Raw genomic sequence first — 23,097 nt, forward strand, 5'->3', positions numbered from 1 at the left:
AGCCAACTCCACTGTTTTTAGGGTTACACCAAGTCCATGGACCCTCTGCCACTCTAGATCCATGGATCCTTGGTCTACCTCCACCCCCCAGCCTCCCAACCCACAGATCTATGTATGGTTTCAAAGTAGCAGCCATGTTAGTCTGCATCCGCAAAAAGAACAGGAGTACTTGTGGCACCTTAGAGACTAACAAATTTATTTGAGCATAAGCTTTCGTGGGCTACAGCCCACTTCATCGGATGCATGCAGTGGAAAATACAGTAGGACAATTTTATATACACGTTTTCTAACGTGCCACCAAGTACTCCTGTTCTTTTTTTGGAGATCTATGTATGTTTCACAGCAGTAGCTCTCAACCTTTCCAGATGACTGTATCCCTTTCAGAAGTCTTATTTGTCTTACGTAACCCCAGGTTTCACCTTACTTAAAAACAAATTGCTTACAAAATCAGACATAAAAATAAAGCAGTGTCACAGCTCATTGTTACTGAAAAGTAGCTGATTTTCTTATTTTTACCATGTAATTATAAAATAAATCAATTGGAATATAAATATTGTGCTTACATTTCAGCGCACAGCACATAAGACAGTCTAAACAAGTCATTGTCTGTATGAAATTTTAGTTGGTACCGACTTCACTAGGGCTTTCTATGTAGCCTATTGTAAAACTAGGCAAAGATCTAGAGGAGTTGATGTACCCCCTGGAAGACCTCTGCGTACCCCCAGGGGTACATGTACCCCTGGTTGAGAACCACGGTTTCAGATCATGCCCCCCCCCATGAGAATAAAAAGACAGAAAATACGAGCAGGCCCAACTCAATTATACGGGAGGAAAAAGCAACTCTGATTGTTGGAAATTTCCCCTTCCCCTTCCCCATCCCAGCCCTGCCCTGATTGGATCTGATCTGTGGGTGGGTGGTTTTTTTCCTGCTTTGTTACAACTGTCCCCAGATTCTCTGAAACTGACATTCCTTTTAGCACACGGCCCTAGCGCAGCCCGCGAATTTGCTGAGCTAAATATGTCTGAGCCAGTCTAGACAAGAGCTTATGGTTGGCTAGGAAAACAGCCAATCCTAAATCATCTCTCTGTGTTCGGGGCTGTGCCCTGTGGTGTCCCCAGTTGCAAAGGCTGGGTTTGGAGCGGGGTGGGGGAGAGCAGGAAAAGGAAGTTTTTAGCAAGAGGGAGGCTATTTCTGTGGCGGGAGTAATTTAGTAGCGAGGAGTTAACTGGCTGCCTGAGAGCTTGCGATGTTGGAGAGTTCTGAGAGCCAGCAGAAGTTGGAGTAAAATGTCCATGACTGCTAGGGAGGTTATTTGCACACCCAGCCTATGCCTGCTGGGTTCTTTGCCTGTATTTCATTGCTACTCCCTGCCTGCTGGAGACATTCACGCCAGGCCAGATCCTTGGGGGTTTGGTTGTGTTTCAGCCCCCAGCTTTGCACTTGAATGGCCGTGCGAAGGTGGTAGAGGATCATGCCCCTATTTGCAAGGTTCAATATGTTAATGTCTGCAGGGTGAAATGTTCAATGAAGCTGGGGGCCACTGACTGCCCAGGGATCAGAGCTATGCTTCAAAGTTATAGCTGCTGGCCAGATTTACCCCATCCACTGTGCCCAGGGACGTAGAATGGTTGGAAATGCTGTGGGGCAGGGACTGTCCTTTTATTCTGTGTTTGTACAGCGCCTGGTGCCATGGGTGCTATCACAGAGCAAGTTAATAAATAATGTTGGTATAAAACCAGCATGCAGGTCCCATCAACGCTATGGGTGCAACAACGTACCCTCGCACTGCTCTGGCTGACGACGACTCGCATGGGGAAGTTGTGCTGACGGGGCAGCTTTGGGTCCCAGCCCTACCACAAGTCACCTGTCTGGGTGCAGCTGTACTGCTACCAACCATGACGCCTGACTGGTGCATTCTGGGAAAATGGTTAATAATTCCAGTAATGTTTCGCCGGTGCTCAGATGGCTCAGCCGTCATGCACAAAACAAGAGCCAGTCCCTGCCGTGTGTGTGTGGGCAGGGGAGCCCTGGGTAGCTATCCTATAATGCCACCGCAAGGACAGACCACCTGACCAACACGCATGCAAAGAAGCACCAGCAACGGGTAGAGCAGTGCATTCTGGGATGGCTGGTGTATATAGCCCAGGTCTCGGGATGTAAAATCCCCCTTTACACTGGGCAGAGGAAGCCTTGTTAAGAGCCCCCTGGGAGAAAGGGTGGGTGTGTGGGGAAGGCACTGGGCTGGAAAGCTGGCTTTAATCCCTGGTTCTACCCTGTGCCTCAGTTTCCATTCTGTAAAGTGGAGGTAATAAATCCTTCCTTTATCTAGACTGGAGCTCTGTGCCGCATGAACCATGTCTGGCCCTGATCTCCACCTATGCCCTGATCTGTGTGCGACCCGAGACCAGACTGGTGCGGCTAGCTCCTTTCTGCTAATCTGGCCCTCGGCTCAGGGCACGCAAAATAATATTCCCTGCCAGTATTGCGTTAAGATTCTCATCCCCTCCAGCACCTCCCCTGCCAATTGGTCAATAATTTAATTTGCAAATAAATGTTTTCATTCCTCATCTAGCCCTGCAACTAGTTGGATACTATGTCTTAAACACCTTATTTGCTTTTTTCTTGTGTGTTTGTGAGTGTCTGTCAGTAAATGATTCATTTCCAAGTAAATGGAAACCAGCCCACGCCATGAAACGTCACTTAGCGCATCCATGAGGCTGTATATACCTGTCTGTCCTGGGCCACTCTTTGCACAATCTCTATATCTCAGCTCTGCCTGCTGGGTGACCTTGGGCAAGTCACTTCCCTGCTCTGAGCCTCGATTTTCCCCATCTGTAAAATGGGGTTAGCGACATTGACCTTCCTTTGTGAAGCACTTTGAGATCTGCCGACGAAAGGTGCTCTGGAAGAGCAAGGCGCTGTACAAACGCGGGAGATTTGGGTTGTTACAGCTCATACATTGACCCTTGCTGAAGGATGGAGGGATGCTTTCCATTGGCCTCTAACACATGACCCAAATATTTCCATCTTCTTTCCTGGAGAACTATGGAGATCAAGGGTTGCTGAGCTCCCTGGCCTTTGTTCTCAATTCATCTCTGAGCATTGTTGTGCCCAGCTGAGGCTCGAATGTGCCGTGTAAAGATTGGGGTGTGCTGGCACCTAAACAAACCAGGCTTGAGTTTTGTGTGTAACTCTTGGATGAGAACAGTTGCAGGGGACGAGCTGGGTCTGTTTAGCATGGTTTTGGGTTGCAGCATAGAGGGCTGTTTGTTCTCTGTTTCTCACCCCACGATTTGTGTCCCCTGATCAGATCGACGAGATGCCAGAATCTGCCGTCAAATCCTCCTCCAATAAATACCAAGTCTTCTTCTTCGGGACCCATGAAACGTGAGTGAGATTTTCAAATGGGGGTGGGTGGGAGAACACACGTGCGTGTAAGGGCAGGGGAATGTGTGCATGTTGGGGGATCGAGATGCGGGTGTCAGTCAGAATCACGTGAGCAGTGTTCAGGCAAATGCATGAGTTGGCCAAGAGTAGGGTCTTGGGTTCAGACCTCAGCAGAGCTATCAAAGGGCACCCAGTCTCTTGCCAGCAAGACCCCCACCGTGCACCCGTGACATGAGGCATATTGGTCGCTGGGACAGCCTTCCTCCTGGTCACTTGCAGTCGGGGCAGAGGGGAGATAGTGATGAGGAAGGGGCATGGGAGCAAGATAAGGGGGGAGGCCTAGCATGAAACGACAGCAGAGAGAAAATGGTTTCTGTTGGCGCCTTCCCCTTACCTGTGGTGTAACTAAAGCTGTCCCCTCTGTGGGGGGGAGCTTCCCTCCTCCAAAAGACTGGCACTAAAAATAAGATGAATGTGATAGACCAAGATATTCCCATTGTAAGCTCCTTGGGGCAAGGACCATGTGTTTGTACAGCACCTAGCACCATGGGCTCTTGATCTGTGGCTAGGGCTCCTAGGAGCTACTGCAATGCAAATAATAATAATAATAGAAATGTTAATATCCCCCGACCAGCGTTTGCCTGTCTGCCTCCAACCAAGGAGCAGCCTTTCCCAGCCCTATCCCTGGGTAGGGTCACATCAAGGTATTTAATACCACCGTGGGGGATGGTTTGATCATTGTGGTGCTAAGAATTTATCCAGATTTGCTGTATTTGGGCGGGTGGGGGCAGGGGAAGCTGTAGAAACATCCACGATCTGGATCATGGAGACGTTTCAAGAAACACGCCGCCCCCTCCCCTCCACACTCCCTCCATGCAGAGTTCTGTTGAAATAACGGAGGGTTGCTGTTTTTGCTAAGCCCCAATATTGAATTCACCGACAAAAAACTTTGATAAGGCAGGTCCAGGAAATCAGAGCTCGAATTTACAAAGGTCCTAAGGGACCAGCTGGCTTTCTGTAGGAGTTGGGTGTTTCTCTCCCTCAGATGCCTTTGAAATCCCCAAGTTATTTCCATGCCTGGCACCTCAGTTTCACCATCAGACCCTGCCTCCCAGACAGGTCGCGGCTGGCACGCTTGCTTAGCGCTCCTCAGCTAGGGGGTGTGGTGGAGGCGTATTGCTCATGGTCTGTTATTACTGCTTCTTTCCTTTTCCACCATGCAGGGCGTTCCTGGGTCCCAAAGACCTCTTCCCTTACGAAGAGTGCAAGGAGAAGTTCGGGAAGCCCAACAAACGGAAAGGGTTCAGTGAAGGCTTGTGGGAGATAGAGAACAACCCGACTGTCAAAGCCTCTGGGTATCAGGTGTGTCTACCTATTAAACCTCTCTGCTGGCTCCCGGCTGATTCACGTAGGGCAGAGCTCGTCCTCAGGAAAAGGCCTGCGCATCCCTTGCCCAGAGGGGAATTTCACCCATAGCGACTCCACTCTGGTCTCCTATGTTATACACGAAAGCTGTGGCCAAATCCAAACTGGCATTGTGGCTTTCGGCAGGGATCGAACCCAGGACCTTTGTCAGCAAAAACCCAAGCATCTTCCACTGGAGCGAAGTTGTGATTTGTCCCCGTGTGCGCCAGTAGCAGGTTGTTGTAGTTGCTGAGGCCAGGCACTGGAGGGACAGGTCCTACATACTAAGTCGGGGTTTTGGGGAAGGTGAGCAGGGGCAGTTTGAAGGGGTTAAGAGACCCCAACCCAGTGATCTTTTCAGGCATAAGATCAAGATACCACTCTCCTAAAGAAGATGATAATCGTCAAGGAGAGAGGGAATTTAGTCATGTGGGTAAGTATGGGGCTGGAAGTCAGGACTCCTGGATTCTGTCCCTGGCTCTGGGAGGAGAGTGGGGTCGAGAGGTTAGAGCAGGAGGTGCTGGGAATCAGGACTCCTGGAATCTATTCCCAGCTGTGCCCCAGTTTGCTAGGTGATCTTAATGAGTTACTGCCCCTCTTTGTGCCTCGGTTTCTCTGTCTATAAAATGGGGATAGGACAGGAAAGCTGATCTGAATCCCTCCTGCCCTGATCCAAAGTTGGTTGAAGTTAACAAGAACCTTATTCCTTTAGCCCCTTATAGATGGGGTAGAGGGGCTGGGTGGTGGTAAGTGAAGATAGTGGGGAAATTATTTCTCTCCTCTCCCCTGCCCCCGATGAAAAATTTTAGACTAAAACTGTTGAAAAGCCAAAATCTCCCAAACTGAAAATGTTCAGGTTTAAAATCGAAAAATGTTGGCTTTCCGTTTTTCAGTGACAAGCCATATTATGATGATTATTGTGTTGACAAAAGTGGAAGTTTTTCACAAGATTTTTGGTTTTGTCGAAAAGCCACTTTGGAGTGGTGGGTGGAATCTCTACAGGAAAACTTTGATCAGCTCCAGGTTCCAGAATTAATCTGTTTTAATTGTCCATTATTGATGATCATTATGACAGTACTGGAGACCCCAACCCTAGAAGGTGGGAATAAGCGACGGGATGGATCACTTGATGATTCCCTGTTCTGTTCATTCCCTCTGGGGCACCTGACTCTGGCCGCTGTCGGAAGACAGGACACTGGACCTTTCATCTGACCCAGTCTGGCCATTCTTATGTTCTTAACCGATATCAGGAGGGAGGAGCAGTATGTCCAACACATTCTGAATACACCACATGAGCAAAGTGTGGGAGAGGAAACTGAGCCCGGGGGGGATTTGCTTGAGATCCCCCAGTGGTAGATCTGGGAATATAACCAAGATCCCTTGAGCCCTAGTCCACTGCTTGAGCCATGGGTTCATGCTGCCTGCCCTCTTTACCCTGCCAAGAGTAAAAGCTTCTTAAGGTGCAAAGGGGGGAGGTGCAGGTCTCAAGCTGGGTGCGTCTTTCATAACTTTGAATCAGTGAGTGAACCCGCTGCACTGACATTTCGGGGGTTGGTTTTCTCCGCAGGCTGCGGAACATGCTGGTATCAAAGCAGCTCTGCTTTGCAATCTCATCTAAAATATTTCTCTGGGGAGCCTGCAGCAACCCTGCTGCGATGCTCTCAGGTCTTATTAGCTAAGCGAGGGCTGGGCTGTGGATGGGAGACCTCCAAGAAATGTCTAGGTACTTGGCAAGTGGGGTGGGGGCATTCAGAGGGGAGCACTTCTCTGGGAGGCAGTACCCCAGAGGGTGCTTTGCTTCACTTCGCTTCTGGGAGGTGCCATATTCTGGAAGATGGCTAAAAGCAAGGACTTATGGTCATTCAAGACCCATCTTTTCATAGGCGTTGGGGGTGTTTGCCTGAGACCTGGTCAAAAATCTGCAAACTCATTCCTGCCTCCCTAAATTCCCACTGCCATTTAAACTTTTCTGCTTCCTTTCCCATGAGCCGTTGTCACGCTCCACCCCAGAAGTGGCTTCAGCTCTCTGTATGTCCTTTGGCCACGGCTGCACATTGGTTTGAGTCCCCCTGCTGCAAGGCGCTATAGAAACATAGTTGTGGAGAGAAGGTGGTCACTGGATAGGAGACCCCCTCCTATTCCTATTTCCCTGCAAGGGGGAAACTGAGGCACAGAGAGGGGGACGCTGAGCCATGACTGGTGGCTGACCGGTCTGTGCATCTCCAAGGGTACATGTTAAAATGCTTGCCAGGCATAGAAATGGTTAATTTTTGAGTTGTGGGGGAAGAAATGGGCTGTGTAGAACAACCCTGACCCTGAACAGCAGCTGGCACTGGGGAGCAGCTGTCGGGGGTGATGGGCAGAGACCGGGCACTGATCTTCCTACCATCTTGCAATAACTGTGTCCCCCCCTTCCATCTTCCTCTGTCGGTCGGTTTATCCTCCCTCCCTTCCCCTGCCACCCCTGTGTCCTCCTGCAGCCAACCCAGAAGAAGAGCTGCCCAGAGGGTGCTGAGCCCGAGCAGGAGCTGGAGGGCGACGGTGAGAAGAAAGGCAATGCAGAGGGCAGCAGTGACGAAGAGGGCAAGCTGGTGATCGACGAGCAAACCAAGGAGAAGAACGAGAAGGCTGGGATCAAGAGGAAAGCGGAAGATGCCTTGGAGGTAGCGGGGTGGGGGAGGCCCCCGGTGACCTGCCCAGGGATGGAGTGGGCTGTAGATCGGAGACAGACCAGGGCATGGTGACAGTGCTGTCTGGAACTCGGAGCCCAGGGATAAAGATCGGGGCCCATCCCTGAGACTGGGGAACAGGGCTGGTCCCTGAGATGGGGATTGGAGGATTGGGGCTGGGCTCTGAGAAAAGATTAGAGGACCCCCCCCCCCCCACCACCACCACCACCACCAACGTGTGGGGGTATCTGTGCCTGCAGGCAAGGGCCTAGCCCAGAGGAGCATTAGCCAGCTCTGGACCTCTCTCAGCACCCGGGCAGGGAGGGGGCAGCCCAGTCATTTGTCCTGGTTGACCCCTTCCCGTTGGCAGGACTCCCCTAAACGCGCCAAAGAGGCGGGGGGCCAGGAAGGGGAGAAGAAAGTAGAGAACGAAGACGTCCCCAAGGAGGGAGAGAAACAGAAGCCCAGCCCCCCCGAAGGGGAGAAAGAGAAGAACAGTGACCCCGCTGGAGTCCTGGACGCGAGAGAGGCCAAGCCAGAGGGGAAGGAGAAAGCTGCCATGGAGGAAATCAGAGATCACAAGGAGAGGTAGGGACTGGAGGCGGGCGTGGTCTGGCACGTCACCCCTACAGAATAGGGAGGCTAGGGGTCTGGTTCCCATCACAGCATCAGGCCCTAAGGGTCTGGTGCAGGTCACGTGGAAATTAGCAGGACTTTGCCTGTCTGCTTCAGGGGGAAGGGGACATAAGAAACTGGGGAGGATGGGAAGTGTCACAAGGCCTCAGCTCTTCTGCTGGGGTTAAACGGGCCAGGCTTTGTTACTCCTTGGATGGGAGAGCTCCAGGCGGGATCTGATTGCAGGCGCACAGCCCCCCGCGCCCCCCCCATTATCCTCTGCCACGTGGCCCCGATCCTGATCGCTGCCACCGTAACGTTCATCGCCCTTAATGTTCTTCCCTGTTCCTTCTCCACTCCCGCAGTCTGTAGCTGGCCGACCTTCCCAAGCTGAGCTGATCGTCTGGGCTGTTCCTTTCCCGCTGGGTTCCCTGGGTGCTAAACAGTTTCGTTCCTCATCGGCTCGTCGTGTCTGCAATTTGGGAAAAAAAGAAATAAAAAGAAACCAGTAACACGAACCATCCCGTCTCTCCCCCTTCCCTCCCCCCGCCCACCCGTAGCAGGGCGCATGCTTGTAATAGTGATTTCTAGGGGGCGCTGATCAGTTGATTTGAAATAAAAGCGATTCATGCCTTTTTAAAATGTTTCCTATCACTTCCTACAAATTGCTTTCTCTTCAGTGGTGCTTTCGCGAGGGTTTAAAGTCAGGTGATCTCCGGGGAGGAGGGGCAGAGTTGGAGTCTGTCTCTTTCAAGAATTGCTGGATAGTTCCATTTTGTTTTTGTGGGGTTTCCTTGATGAAATTTAGATGAATTGGGCCTTATTCTCATTTACACGAAGGCCCCTTGATGCTGCATGAGCCTTGTTAAAAGGGCCTTAAAGTGCGCACAAAGGACCCTTTACGTGGTCAGAGCAATGTCAGAGGGCCTTCATGTAAATGTGAATCATGGCCCATTGGTCTGTTTCCAGTTCTGAGTCCCAGAAGAGCAACAGCAGAGGGAGATGCACCAATCAGATTTGGAAATCTTGCTCTTGTGATGATGCAGCACAGAGATCCCTGACCTAACTGTGCATTCCCTGCTCCATAAATGGGATTCACCATTGGCTTATGCTTCCTGCTTTGTTAATGGGCACGAGTTCTTTTAAACAGGACCAGGGGCGTGATGTCCTGCTTTGCCCCAGCTGCCGTTTTCCATAGCCGCTGTCCATCAGACAGGCTTAGATAGGTCTTGTTCTTTGTAAGGTCTCCCCTCAAACTCGGTGTCAAGCGATGCTCTGCAGTTGGTGCCCACTTTCTCAAGGCATCACAAAACGCCAGCCTTGCTGCCGTCCTAGGCTGATTACAGGAAGTGCACCTCCGTCTTACCAGGTCATCTTTCAGCGGGTCGATTGGCTGAGCTGCTGCAGGATGGGATTGGATGGCTCGGGGATAGAATTGGCTGAATTTTTTTTTTTTTTTTTTTTTGTTTTGTTTACCTCTGTGGAAAATTTAGATTTTTTGGCAGGAATTTCAATACCAAAAACATTTGGCCAAAAACTAAAAAAAGTCAACTGGGAAATGTTGCAGCGGCTCATGTGAGTTGTAGTTCAGGTCAGACTCCCTGGTCAGAGTACATCTCCCATGATGCACCAGAGTTTCCCTTCTTGGAGAGAAGAACCAGTTCATCCTGGGAGCCCCTGGCCATGGTGCATCTTGGGAGATTCCCATGATGCACTGTGGCAGCATTTCCAAATCAACATATTTCCGTTTTTGCGCATTTGGTTTTTCAGCCAAAAAAAAAAAACATTCAAAATTTCTGCGGCAAAACAAATTTTTCTTAAACTATTTTATTTAGTCGCAAACCCAATTTTCGGACAAAACCCAGTTTTGATGGAAAAAACTTTCAGCCAGACTCCGACAGGAGATTAGTGGTAGGCTTTGAAGTTCTTTGTCTCTGGGGCCCCATTTTGGATGCAGTGCAATGGAGGACGGTTGCGCCGTTTTGTGGCCTTCATATGGTGATTGACTGTTCTTGGACCAGTGGGCAGATGTGTCTGAAAACCGTCACCATTTGCCCCTAAATTGCTGAGACTGCCAGAGAAGCCAATGCCTGAGTGAGCCACTCTTCCCACTGGGGAAGCGTTGTGGAGTGATGTGTGCGGCCCAAGCTTATGAATCAAGAGGCCAAGAGCTGTCCCTCCAGTACCTTTCACCCAGCACTAAATTCATTTTCAAAATTTCAAAGACAGTGGTGAGGATTGCCTATACGCCTATAAGGAGAGGGACAAGTTTTATCCACCATTTCTATCCTGTCTGTGATCCCAAGAATCCGGACAGTCTGTGTTTCTGGTGCCATTCTGTAGATTTCAGCGGAAGCTACAAGCAGATCTGAACTCTTTTGACAACAGCTCACAAACTCCTGCCTCCAAATTGTTCAGCTGATCAGAAATCCCTCGATTTGCTGCACACTCTGCCCCCTCTTCCTATTGGGGGAGGTAATGAGTGAACCCACGGAAATCCATGAAGTGTGCACTCTGCTATAGGGACATCTCTTACTTTATTTCAGTAGGCTTTTTTTTAATTATTGTTTTTAACTGAATAGCTAAAGTGTTTTAATGCTTCTAGCCTCCATGTGGCGGTTTGGAATTAGCAGAGATCTGTGATCGCTGCTAGTCCTGGTTTGGTCTGATCAGTGATATTGTGGCCAGTTGGGCTAGACAGATTTCTGCATGTTGCTATGTTTTATCTGGGTGTTTTTTTACACTGCTGACAGGCACAAGATTGCCAGAATTTATCGGCGAGGAGGGAAAAAATTTAGGAAAATGCTGACTAATTGCATGCAATTTTACCTGTATTTCAAGCAGCTATAGAGCTGATTGACAGATTTGAAAATTTCAGTAGAGGAAAAAAATTGGAGATTTTTACCAAAAAACCCCCAAAACCCACCCAATGGACATGAGGGTGCAGTTAGCGACCTTCAGACGCCTGGGTTTGCCAGTCTGGTTCAATCTTTTAAGGGATGCAAAGGATACACCCAAAGAGTTGCTCAACGAGATGAGGGCTTTGATACAGTTGGCTGCCACCCACGTGATATTTCTGAAACTTTCGTGACCAGAGCTGGTCAAAATTCCTGCAGGAGTTTAAAATTGTGACACAATTCTTGTTGGAATGATGAAATTTCGACACAATTCTTGCCTGACTTTTGAAACTTTTGCTGCCATTTTGACAAAGATTTAAATGTTGACCACGTTTATTTTTAAAAAATGGGGAAAATTTCTATAGTTGAAAAAATTCAAAACCATTACTTTTTTTTTTTTTTTGAGACAATAGAGGAAAAAATGTCCCCTCCTTACTGGCCCTCCCACCCGTAACCAGCTGTATTCTTGACCATCACGTTGAAGGACAAAGTAGCAAAACCTTGGAGGATATAAAGCGCTGATTTGCTGGCACGTTGCTGCTGACTGTTGCCCAGAGGCGGAACAAAGCTCTGGGTTGAAAGTAGTTTTCATTCCGAATCTAGTGGCTTGGCGTGGCTATGCAGCCACAGGGCTGGGGTTCCGTGTAAATCCTACGCGGTCACAGATCAAGAGGTCTCCCAGCAGGGTGTTTTTGGGTTATTTGAGCTCTGGATTTCGGCCTTGATCCTGCTGCAGGTTTTTCCGTTTGACATGAATGGGAACAGGGGCAGACTGTGCATTGCCTCGAGCCCAGTTTTTTGCCTGTCTAATGGGCCTGGTTCTCCAGCGCCCTGTGCAGTCGTTTACGTAGGTGGAAAATGCTACCGATGCCACCCACTTGTTTTGCTCTGGTGTCAAGGATTGTCCGGCGGGCAGGCCAGTGGAGAGCTGGGTACCAGGCATTTGCAGATTTCAGTGCCAGGAACTAGCAGGGCAGCTGCTGTTCCACAGAGACAGCTGGAAGATTGTCCCTCTGATTTTGCAGGACTTTTTTGGAAGGTCTATTTGAGCATTCTGCTGGGCAACAGCAGGAGGTGGGCTATTGTTGGGCAGAGCCTTTCTAGGAGATATCTGTGTGAGGAGGAGTCTTCCCTAAAGGAGACCCCCTTTCTCCAAAAGCCCCACATTCCAGCAGCTCCTGTTGGCTAAGGGGAACCCATCAATGATGCCATTTTGGGGGTGCTCCCTTTGCTAGAAGCTGTGTGTGCTGCTCCTCCAGGGCTCCCAGACCCTCCATCCCAGGAAGCGAGGACAGGAATGGGGGCGTCCACCCACAAGAAACTGGGGGTATGCTGCCTCCATGGCGCTTCCAGCCCTCACCAGACAGGGGGCACACCTCAAAGCATAACAGTCTTAGCACCCTCAGGACGTCTGCCGGACTCCTAAATGGGGTAGCCAGAGACCAAGTCTAGGGCTGAAATCCCAGAGGAAGACACTGGCTTGATTCTTGGTTGCTCTGTTCCTGTGCTTGGAGCAGGGGTTGTGTTTGGGATGGTGGGGGAGAGTTGCTTTAGAGCTCCTTTATGGTCTCTAGACCCAATTACCCTTCACCCAGCACCTTGTGTGCTTACTTACACCAGTGGCTGTGAATCAATACCAAAGCATACCGCAGAAGGCACAGGGCAATGGAAAATCAGGCCTCCTGTGATCCATGAGCGTGCAGAAACCCTTCCCAGTCTGCAGTTTAAATTAGAGCAGCCTTCGGGGTGCTCTAACTTATGCTCTGCTCCCCATGTCCCTTAAAGGGCCCTGGGAAGCAGTCACATCCCTGATCTGCCCCCTTACACCAACTCCCCGCCCTGGTGTGGGATTCTCAGAGAGCCAGTTCCACCTATATTAAGGCTCCAAACGGCCAACCTGAGCGTGACTGAGAATCAGAGCACTAACCTCAGGGGCCGCCAGTTTGACCCCAGGGAATGTGCCTATAAAATAATGGGAACTAGACCTCACTTGTGATCCAAGTGGCAACCTGAGTCCAGGTCTCCAGGGGGATGTAAGACACATTCATTCAGCACCTGTTGTGGAAATGTGCACGGATGGTTTGTTCTTTTTTTCCCAGCGCAGCTTGTGGTCATGGATCCGAAAGGAAATTCACAAAGGCTTCTGGGGAATATTTATCAAAATATTTTTTAAAAAGGAAAAATAAAATAGGATGGCATTTTTACCAAAAAATAAATATATATTAAAAAAAGTTCTTAAAAATGAAACAATGATGAATAGCTGGAAAGGTAATTGGTTTAGTGAATGACTTTTTTTTTTTTTTTTGTAGTCTGGCTTATTTTTAAACTTGTGTTTCTACCTTTCCCTGAGCCCAGGTGTCTCCTCTTTTTCTCTGTCTCGCTCTCCCGTCTTTCTCGCTATGTGCTGTAATCGTATTCCGATTTGTAACATACGGAGGAAAATAAAAGACAAACAACCCTGCCTTGGTTCTTTCTGAGGCTGTGATGAACACTATTGTTGAATTTAGCTTTGGAATAGTATAGAGAATAAAAAAACCACAGAAAAATGTAGATTTCAATTCTCTAGGACAATAAAAAATGTTGATTATTATAAGCGTGGCTGTTTATTGTGGGTTGTTTTGAGGTTCCATGGCTTTGACTTTCAGTGGGCCATAGTACTTACTTCTCTGCCTATGGCTTCCCTATGGTGTCTACCTACTTTCTGATCCAAGTGATTTAGCTGGCTCCCATTAATTAGCACCTCCCAATCTTTAATGTATTGGTCCTCACAACCCCCGGTGAAGCAGGGCAGTGCTGTTATTCCCCCTTGTGCAGATGGGGATATGAAGGCCAAAGAGGCTCAGAACCAGATTTTTAAAGAAATGTAGGCAACTACCTGAGAACATACTTTTTGTCTTATTTTTTTTTTATCCCTTTTCCCTAATCGTTCCTACCATTCTGTTGGCTATTTTGCCGGCCGCTGCGCCTTGAGTGGATGTTTTCAGAGAACTGTCCACTGTCCAAGAGCTCTATCTTGAGCAGTAACCGCTAATTTAGACCCCATCATTTTGTGTGCACAGTTAGAATGATACATTGCAATGTGCATTACTTTGCACTTAGCAGCCTGGAATTACATCTGCCAGTATGTCACCCGGTTTCGTGAGATCTCTTTGTAGCTCTTCGCAGTCTGCTTTGGACTTAACTATCCTGAGTCATTTGGTATCATCTGCAACCTTTGCCACCTCTCTGTTTACCCCCTTTTCAAGTTCATTTATGAATATGTTGAACAGAACTGGTCCCAGTACAGACCCCTGGGCTCCCCCTTCTTTTTAACTCTCTCCATTGTGAAAACTGACCATTTATTCCTGCCCTTTGTTTCCTGTCTTTTAACCAGTCACTGAGCCAGGAGAGGACCTTCCCTCTTCTCCAATGGCAGCGTCCTTTGCTTAAGAGCCTTTGGTGAGGGACCTTGTCAAAGGCTTTCTGAAAGTCCAAGTCCACTCTATCCACGGGATCCCCCTTGTCCACATGCTTGTTAACACCCGCAAAGAATTCTGATAGGTTGGTGGGTCTTAGTTACCTTTTTAGCAAATCTGGGCTTAAGTAACTTCAAGGACACACACGGCGTGTGTGATTGATCTGGGTCTTCCAAATCCCAGATTAGCACCCTGCCCTGTGGGCTATGCCTGCCTGTGACAGCGACCTACCTGCTCCCCTCTATTCACTCTGTCCTCTTGGGAAAATTGCTTTCCCCACTCTGTGCCTTGGTTTCCCCATCTGTAAAGGGAGAGGGTGACTTTTAGCCCTCTTTTGTGAGCCACTTGGAGAGCTAGGTGAAAAGCCGGCTGCGGGGGGGGAGGGGGTTACGGCTAAGGCACTTGCTTGGCACGCAGGAGAGCGGCGTTCAATGTCTGGTGCCGCTGTGGGCAAGTCATTTAATCTCTCTCTAAACCTCGCCGCCTCTGCCGGTGGGGTCGGTGCAGCAGCCGGCACGATGGGGCCATAATCTCAGGGCCTCTGGCTGCTACCGCAGTGCAAATAATACATCATAAAACCAGGAAGCTCATCCCCCCTTTCCTGCCCGTTACCTGGGGCACGGTGCCTACAAACTGGATTTGCTTAGATTCTACGCTGCAGGGGGACGTGGGCAAACGTTTTCTCTGTTTGTAAAAAGCCCCAAACACAGCGATGCTGCTAAGAAATATCCCCAGGCTCACGCCTGCAGGCCCCCCTCCCTGGCCCAGAGTTTGAGCTGCAGCAGGCGAGGGGGAGCTGGAGGCCTTGGACGTGCCACCTCTCTGCTGAAGAGAACGTGCCCTGAGCTACAAGCACGTCCACGTGCGGAGGAGAGATCTCAGCCCACCAGGCCGTGCAAAGCCCAGGGGCACCATAGAAAATGGAGACGAGCTGGAGTATTGCCAAGTGCTTCCAGCAAACTACACGTCCCAGCATGCCCCTGGTGCCTCTTTTGAGCATGTGCAATCGTCCCTGGTGCTTGCTTGCATCTGTTGCGGGCAGATGAGGTCAGAAAGCCTTTGGGAAGATCCCTAAGCAAAGGAAGCTGCCATGGGAGAAGAGGGAAGGTCCTTTCATGCATCAGTAACTGGTTAAAACATATTTCAGAGTAGCAGCCGTGTTAGTCTGTATTCGCAAAAAAGAACAGGAGGACTTGTGGCACCTTGGAGACTAACAAATTTATTTGAGCATAAGCTTTCGTGAGCTACGGCTCACTTCATCGGATGTTAGTCTCTAAGGTGCCACAAGTACTCCTTTTCTTTTTTGGTTAAAACATAGGAAACAAAGGGCAGGAATGTGTTTAGAATGGAGAGAGGTAAATAGTGGTGTCCCCCAGGGGTCTGTACTGGGCCCAGTCCTATTTAACATATTCATAAACGGTCTGGAAAAAGGGGTAAACAGTGAGGTGGCAAAATTTGCAGATGATACAAAACTACTCAAGATAGTTAAGACCCAGGCAGACTGTGAAGAGCTACAAAGGGGTCTCTCAAAAGTGGGTGACTGGGCAACACAATGGCAGATGAAATTCAGTGTTGATAAATGCAAAGTAATGCCCATTGGAAAACATCATCCCAACTATACATACAAAATGATGGGGTCTAAATTACTTTTTACCACTCAAGAAAGAGATCTTGGAATCATTGCAAATACTTCTCTAAAAATATCCACTCAATGTGCAGCATCAGTCAAAAAAGCGAACAGAACATTGGGACTCATTAAGAAAGGGACAGAAAATATCGTCTCGCCTCTATATTAATCCATGGTACGCCTACATCTTGAATACTGTGTGCAGATGTGGTGGCCCAATCTCAAAAAAATAAACTGGAATTGGAAAAGGTTCAGAAAAGGGCAGCAAAAATGATCAGGGGTATGGAACAGCGTATGACGAGAGATTAATAAGACTGGGGCTTTTCACCTTGGAAAAGAGATGACTAAGAGGGGATATGATAAAGGTCTATAAAATCATAACTGGTGTGGAGAAAGTAAAGAAGGAAGTGTTATTTATTCCTTCTAACACAAAAACTCGGGGTCACCCAATGAAATGAATAGGCTGCAGGTTTAAAACAAAAGGAAGTATTTCTTCACCCAACGCACAGTCAACCTGTGGAATGCTTTGCCAGAGGATGTTGTGAAGGCCAAGACTATAACAGGGTTCAAAAGAGAACTAGATAAGTTAATGTAGGATAGGTCCATCAATGGCTATTTGCCAGAAGCTGGGAATGGGCGACAGGGGATGGATCACTTGATGATTACCTGTTCTGTTCGGTCCCTCTAGGGCACCTGGCATTGGCCACTGGCGGAAGACAGGATACTGGGCTAGATGGACCTTTGGGCTCGATTCCTAAGGCTCCCATCATATGGCGCAGTCACATCTCCCGTAGCGATGTACAGTAGTGACCAGAATGGAAAGTGGTCAGGCTGTGGCTATTACAGTGCCAGGCAACCATGTGCTCCGGGGGCTGGCTGCAGAACGCAGCAAGGTGGTCTGCATGGAACAAAAATCCCTGTGAATGTCCTATGATTTGAGCACACTTACCAGAGGCCCCAGGCAGAAGCAGGGCCCAGTTGTGCAAGGTGCTGGACAGGCACGTATGAAAAGACAGTCCCTGCTCTAGAGTGCTTGATAGCTAGTGACACGGAATGGGTTTTATAGATTGGTCATGCATGGCGTATATAGAAACTATGTTCTGAAACTATGGGTCTGGCAAAAGCTGCTGCTGTATAAAATGAATCAAACCCTGCCCAGCAAGGGAGATTTAGGTTTGATATTAGGAAGCACTTTCTAACTGTAAGGTTAGTTAAGCTCTGGAACAGACATCTAAGGAAGGTTGTAGGATCCCTTCACTGGAGGTTTTTCAGAACAGGCTGGACAAACCCCTGTCAGGGCTGGTTTATGTTTATTTGGCGCAGGGGATGGACTTGGTGAGTTCTTGAGGTCCCTTCCAGCCAGATGTTTCTACAATGTGATGATCTGAGCAAAGGGGACAAAATAGATAAGGGCTGTGTCTAGTGAAAGGTTTGCTGGTGGGGCTGGTCAACAAGTCTCCATCAAAAAACTAATGGAAAATTGGGGGTGGGGAGGATGGGAAGGAGTTTGCTGAACCACTTTTTCTTTTGCAAAAAGTGTCTGCTTCCCGTGGAAAACTTTGATTTTATGTCAAAAAGACGAACACTGGAAAACTTAAGTGTTTTGCTTCCCAGCCAAAATTTTTCAGTATTCAAAAAAAAAAAATTGCTGAAAAGTCAAAAATTGTTAAAAAATTGACAGTTGATTTCATAGCCCTGTTCTTTACACATCTGCATTGTGATACACATATGTGGGCATCATAGAATCTCAGGAGGTCATCTAGTCCAACCCCCTACCAATCCCCAATATTTGCTCTGATCCCTAAATGGCCCCCTCAAGGATTGAACTCACAGCCCTGGGTTTAGCAGTCCAGTGCTCAAACCACTGAACTAGCTGTCCCCTGGGGATATCTGTTGTTGCCCATTCCTTAGTGAGGTATGGGGTTGCTAGAGGTTGCTTGTCTGTCTCCCCCCCCCCCCAGTTCTCTGTCCATGTCTGTTTCCCTAGCTCCCTATCTAGTGACTCTCTGAGCCCCTATGGAAAGTGACCTCCCCGCATCCATCTATACCAGTGCACACGTGTAACATGCTTCTGACATGCAACATGCTCTTTCTGTACTGGGTGAGCGAGCACAGCTCCAGCTCCCAGAGGGCCAGAAAGCAGGGCACCAAAATAGGACTCTACCAATCCCACAAAACACTGCAATGCAGCCGAGTGAATGGTACTACCACACCCAGAATGCAAAGCACTAGCACAAAGACGGAGGGGCGCAGTTGCAATATCCAGAATCCCATGCAACACGACAAGGGAGGAGGAGCTGTAACACCCAGAATGCAATACACCAGGACAGATGGGGAAGTAGGAGAGGACGCTGCAATACCCAGAATGCCATGCAACAGGACGGGAGAGGGGCTGCAAAACCCAGAATGCAATGCCGGGGGGGAGGGAGCTACAAAACCCAGAATGCAATGCAATGTAATGGGGGGGAGGGAGTTGCAAAACCCAGAATGCAATGCAACAAGGTCGATGTTGGGAGGAGAAGGCGCCCCGAAGCCCCAAAGGCAACGCAAACAGGCAGAGGCCGGAGGACGGGAGTGCAATACCCAGAAATGCCGCAAGACCTAGGGATAGGACTACAAATCCCAGAGTGCAATGCTGCAGAACTATGACCGCAAATCCCAGGATGCATTGCGATTGGGTCTCCCTGTCCCAGGGTGCAGTGCTCCTTGTCTTCTGAAGACTCATGTGCACAGTGTATTGCAGCAGCAGAGGAGCAAGGTGAGAAGGGGTGCGGCTCCTCCTGGTTCCTGGGGGGCTGCCCGCTGGCCCCCCCCAAGGGCTGGGTTGCTTGGCTTGCATGCAGGGGTCGTGGGGAGTAGGGGGTGATGCAGTGGGATGCTGGGGGGGGGGTAGGTGTTGCACGAAGCAGGGTTACTGGGAATGGGGACCTGAGCAGGTTCGAAACCCCCTGGGTAAAGCTACCTCCCTGCTGATGCCCCCCTTAAAATCTTTCCCTCATGCTCTATTGCTGTGCGTAGACCAGCCTGGACTCCTGGGTTCTTTCCCTGGCTCTGGGAGGGGACTGGGGCTTTGTGGGTTTGGGAATTGTGGGGAGGGGGGAAGAGACCGGGCGATGGGACACCTGGGTTCTGTTTCCTAGCTCGGCCGTTGATTTGTTTTGTGACCTTAGGCCTGCCCTCTGCCAGATCTGGTGACCCGTGACCGTCCTCGCCGAGCGGGACCATGCGTCTGACCACCCTGCTGGCCATGGCGGCCAGGATGAAGCTGCCTCCGGACTATCGCCACGGCGTCTACCGGCCCTGGACGGCCGCAGCCAAGGCCAACAACCCCCCCGGGCAGAGACGCAAGAAGGTGTTTGTGGAGCCCATCAGCAAGGAGGACTGGAAGGTGTTCCGTGGAGACACGGTGAGCCCCAGGCATAAGTAGTCCGCCTTTGGGATTGTCTAGCATGGGGCGTCTCTGAGTTTCTGTGCCCTGGGCCGGAGGCTCCCGGATGAAGTTCTAATGGGGACTTGTTGGGTTTCAGGTGGAGATATTAATTGGAAAGGATGCCGGGAAGCAAGGAGTGGTGAACCAGGTCATCCGAGCTCGCAACTGGGTCTTTGTGGAAGGTCTGAATACGGTAAGGGAAGGACGGGGGAAAAACCTCAATCTCCCATGTGTTGGCCAGCTGGAATCAGAACTGCTCTGCTGTGTCATACATCCCATACTGCCAGTGGGGATTCTCCTTTGGCTCAGGCAGCTGGGATCTCAGTGCAGGAGGATCTGAGTTCTATCCCCATTGCTGCTTGGGTAGTTCTGGGTCTCCGGTGTGCAGTGCCCAAGGAACCCCAAGAATGACTGTTCAGTGAGCCTGTTCCAAGCCCTGGGGCAAGTCAGTCCCCTCTCTGTGCCTCAGTTTCCCCATCTGTAAGATAGGGATAACCTATACTGCATGGGTGGGCTGTGAGGTTTAATCAGCTTGTAATGTGCTTCAGAATGGTGGTATTATTTCTCCCCCCACCCCCCTAAATAGTCACTGGTGCTAGTGACAAGGGAGAGTGTAAAAGGCCACAACCCAGTTCAGCCACTGCCCTGGCTGGGATGGTCTCTTTGCCCGAGGGACCCCGGGGCGATGCCAGTGGGTGAGGAAGAGGCGGTGGTTTGAAACCCAGCTCTCTGTTTCCAGCATTACTGCTACATCGGGAAAACTGCTGATTACCCGGGGATGTACATCGCCAGCGAGGCACCCTTGCTGCTCCGACAGGTTGCCCTCGTCGACCCTACAGACAGGTAATCCCGCTCTGGGGCACCAGGGGTATGGCCTGGGTCTCGGCTGGGCACACTGGCCTCCTTCCAGCTGCCCGTGGGAGGCTGGTGCTGTGTTAAACCCTCACCTAAGGCACTGCCTGCAGCCGTGAACCTACCAGATCTGTCTAGCTAATCAGTGCTAGGCCTGGGCAGTACTTGGATGGGAGACGCTCAAGGTTAGAGTCCAAACTCTTTGGGCTAGGGCCTGTCTTTGTTCTGTGTCTGTACAGCACCTGGCACCGGGTGGGTCCTGGTCAATGACTCGGGCTGCTAGGTGCTCCTGTGAGGCAAAGGGTAAAAAGGGAAACCAAGGGTCAGGCCAGAATTGGCAAGTAATCAATAGGTAATGCAGAATTGACCCCAGTGTGGTGCAAGGGGGCGCTGTGCCCGAGGAAGTGAGGGGCTGGGGCTCTGTAGAGGGCGCTCTTCCCCAGGAAGTCCATGCTGTCCCCAATGCCCCAGCATGGGACTAGGGGACGCTGTGCGGGAGGGAACAGCGTGGGCGGGGTTGGGAGGGGGTGCTCCTTCCTCTGAGTCAGCGTTAACTGCAATGGCCTTGCAAGGTGCTCGGGGGCCCTGTGCTGTAGCAAGAGAGAGGCTTCCAAAGACACCAATAAAAACCTCCCCCAAGGCTTTTGGCTGGTCTCAGCAACCCCCCCGGGGGTCTCATCTGATCCCACCGCCCCCTGCCCTTCCCCCCTAGGAAGCCCACCGAGGTGGAGTGGCGCTACACTGAAGAGGGTGAGCGAGTGAGGGTGTCTCTGCGAACTGGCAGGATCATCCCTGCACCTGTCCACCAGCGCCGGGACGGCATCATCCCAGAGCAGTGGAAAGGTGAGCAGATTTGCCGGGGGCCTCTTCCACCTGGCCCTGGGCTATCCGACGTTGCTTTCTGTTGGGAACTGCTGAAAGGTGCCCGATGGACAGGGCTGAAATGGGATGGTGTCTGTGGCATGTGGCACGCTTGGGGCCTGACTCTGTCGCTCCATCCCTGTGGATGGCTCTAAACCGCCTTCGTGCTCTGTGTTCTGGAGCCGCGCAGACCTCGGTGTAAGTGAGAGCAGCCACGGAGCTGCTCTAATTTGCAATCTGCTTCTCAGTGCCAAGGGGCTTTTGAGTGGGTGCTGGTAAAGGTTTTCCTGTGGGCACGGTGCAGAGAATCTGGCCCAGGGGTTTAAAGTGTTCTGTGGAGCCTGCTTTGCAGCTGGGCCAAGGAGGGGATAGTGTTTCCTGGAGTTATTTGTACTGTCAGTTGCCCCACAGCCTGGGCACTGACTGCATTTACAGCTGATAGCTGGGGTGAGGACCCCAGGTTGGGAGAGGCCAAGGCTCTTCCGGACATGGGGAAGCCAGGAGTGGGTTTTGTCACACTTGTCTCTTTAGCCGTTTCCACTGACCTTTGTTTCCCAGCTGGAAAGCGACTGTATAAACCCACGTGGCTTTTGAGCTTGTGCCATGGTGATCCCAGGTCCCAAGAGATGGGCCTGATTCTCCCCTGCCCAGCATGGATCCGCTCAGAAAAGCAGCAAGCCCCCCCGGGATCTGCGCGTCGAGCTGGCCTCGTTCCTTCTTGCCCTGGGCATGACGTGGCCCGGTCCAATTCCCCTGAGACATGAGCCGAACTAGAATTCGGCTCCTCCCAGAGCTGGGCTGGCCCTTCAAGGCTAACGGGGCTACATTCGAGCTCCCTCCCTCACAGCTGGTCTGGCCCCGTGGGAGCGAACCCCCTTCTGCCCCACAGCTGCCTGTGCTGTGCAGATCTCAGGTGGAAGGGATGCAGTTCTCCACAGCCTCCTGGAGACAGTGCTGAGATCGAGGTTGTAATGGACTCCCCTCTCCCTGGCAGATGGGCCAAAGGACACCTCGGTGGACAATGCGCTGGACAGGACCTATCAGCCATCCCTGAAAATATTCGAAGAAGAAATTCTGGAGCTGCAAGGCATCGTGGAGACGCGCCGAGCCAAGAAATCCTATTGGTATTAGCGCTTCTGCAGCGAGCGGCCTCTGACCGCGACCCCAGCGCTAACGCCACGTGGCTGGTGGGCGGCCCGCTCTCCTGGAGTCCCCAGTTGTCTTCATACGTCTGGACGGCAAAGGCCTGGCTGCCCAGCCTGAGGTGATAGCTGTGGCTGCAGGCCCCTTGCAATCAGGGCCTGCCCCTCCCGCTGGCTGGCCGGCAATAAAGACATCCTGACCTGTTTTGTATGCCAGCCTGGGCCATCTTTGTTTCTGAGCTGCAGGGCATGGATCCCTCCTCTGTGGCAGCGAACGCGGCCTCTCTCGTTGCCACCGCCTCGGTAGAGACCCGCATGGAACTGGGTCGGGCTTATGAATCCTGTTGGTTACGGCAGAGCCCGAGTGGGGCCCCGCTGTCCTCGGTGCTGTCCAGACACAGTCAGAGCGGAGAGTCTGACCAGCCACGGGCTCGGGAAAGGCGGCACCCCTGAGGAGCCAGCGCAGCGATGGCAGCCAGTGGAATGGGGTTTTTTTGGGGGGGGAGGGTTTAGTTGGCAGGGAATGAACGGAAAGAGCTGGAGCAAACAGCCAAGGCTGAGACAGTTGAATCAAAATAGCAGTAATTTCCCCCCCAGGCTAAATAGGGGGGAGGGCTGGGTAGCCCCAGTTGTCCCTGCACCTTAGGCTGTAACTCTGTTTGGTTCAGCCTCTGGGTGCAGAGGAAGGAGGCCTGGCATCTGGGGTGCCAGTTTGGGATCAGATCCCAGTTCTGCTACAGGCTGCATGGGTGACCTT

The 23,097-nt window shown here is 50.8% G+C and overlaps 2 protein-coding genes across 3 annotated transcripts in view; both read left to right on the forward strand.

Annotated features, from left to right (window-relative positions):
• HDGF (heparin binding growth factor) overlaps positions 1-13,567 on the forward strand; it is a 36,540-nt gene extending 22,973 nt beyond the window's left edge. Inside the window, exons 2-6 of the mRNA XM_038382883.2 lie at positions 3,312-3,388; positions 4,612-4,750; positions 7,273-7,455; positions 7,832-8,049; positions 8,442-13,567. Of these exons, the coding sequence (XP_038238811.1) occupies positions 3,312-3,388; positions 4,612-4,750; positions 7,273-7,455; positions 7,832-8,049; positions 8,442-8,448 (624 nt within the window). The 3' untranslated portion in view covers positions 8,449-13,567. The remainder of the gene's footprint in view (positions 1-3,311; positions 3,389-4,611; positions 4,751-7,272; positions 7,456-7,831; positions 8,050-8,441) is intronic.
• MRPL24 (mitochondrial ribosomal protein L24) lies at positions 12,413-22,556 on the forward strand. Of its 2 annotated transcripts, XM_043502299.1 has the most exons (7): positions 12,413-12,419; positions 18,873-18,878; positions 19,242-19,461; positions 19,583-19,678; positions 20,225-20,328; positions 21,050-21,180; positions 22,193-22,556. In XM_043502299.1, the coding sequence occupies exons 3-7, from the start codon at positions 19,279-19,281 to the stop codon at positions 22,327-22,329; spliced, it is 651 nt and encodes a 216-aa protein (XP_043358234.1). In that variant the 5' UTR covers positions 12,413-12,419; positions 18,873-18,878; positions 19,242-19,278; the 3' UTR covers positions 22,330-22,556. The 2 variants fall into 2 exon arrangements, with proteins under 2 accessions (XP_043358234.1, XP_038238587.1); XM_038382659.2 differs by lacking the exons at positions 12,413-12,419; positions 18,873-18,878 and adding an exon at positions 18,583-18,813 and having other exon boundaries at positions 19,226-19,461.
• The last annotated feature ends 541 nt before the right edge of the window (positions 22,557-23,097 follow it).

This window comes from Dermochelys coriacea, chromosome 24 (genome assembly GCF_009764565.3).
Source record: "Dermochelys coriacea isolate rDerCor1 chromosome 24, rDerCor1.pri.v4, whole genome shotgun sequence".
Classification (NCBI taxonomy): Eukaryota; Metazoa; Chordata; order Testudines; family Dermochelyidae; genus Dermochelys; species Dermochelys coriacea.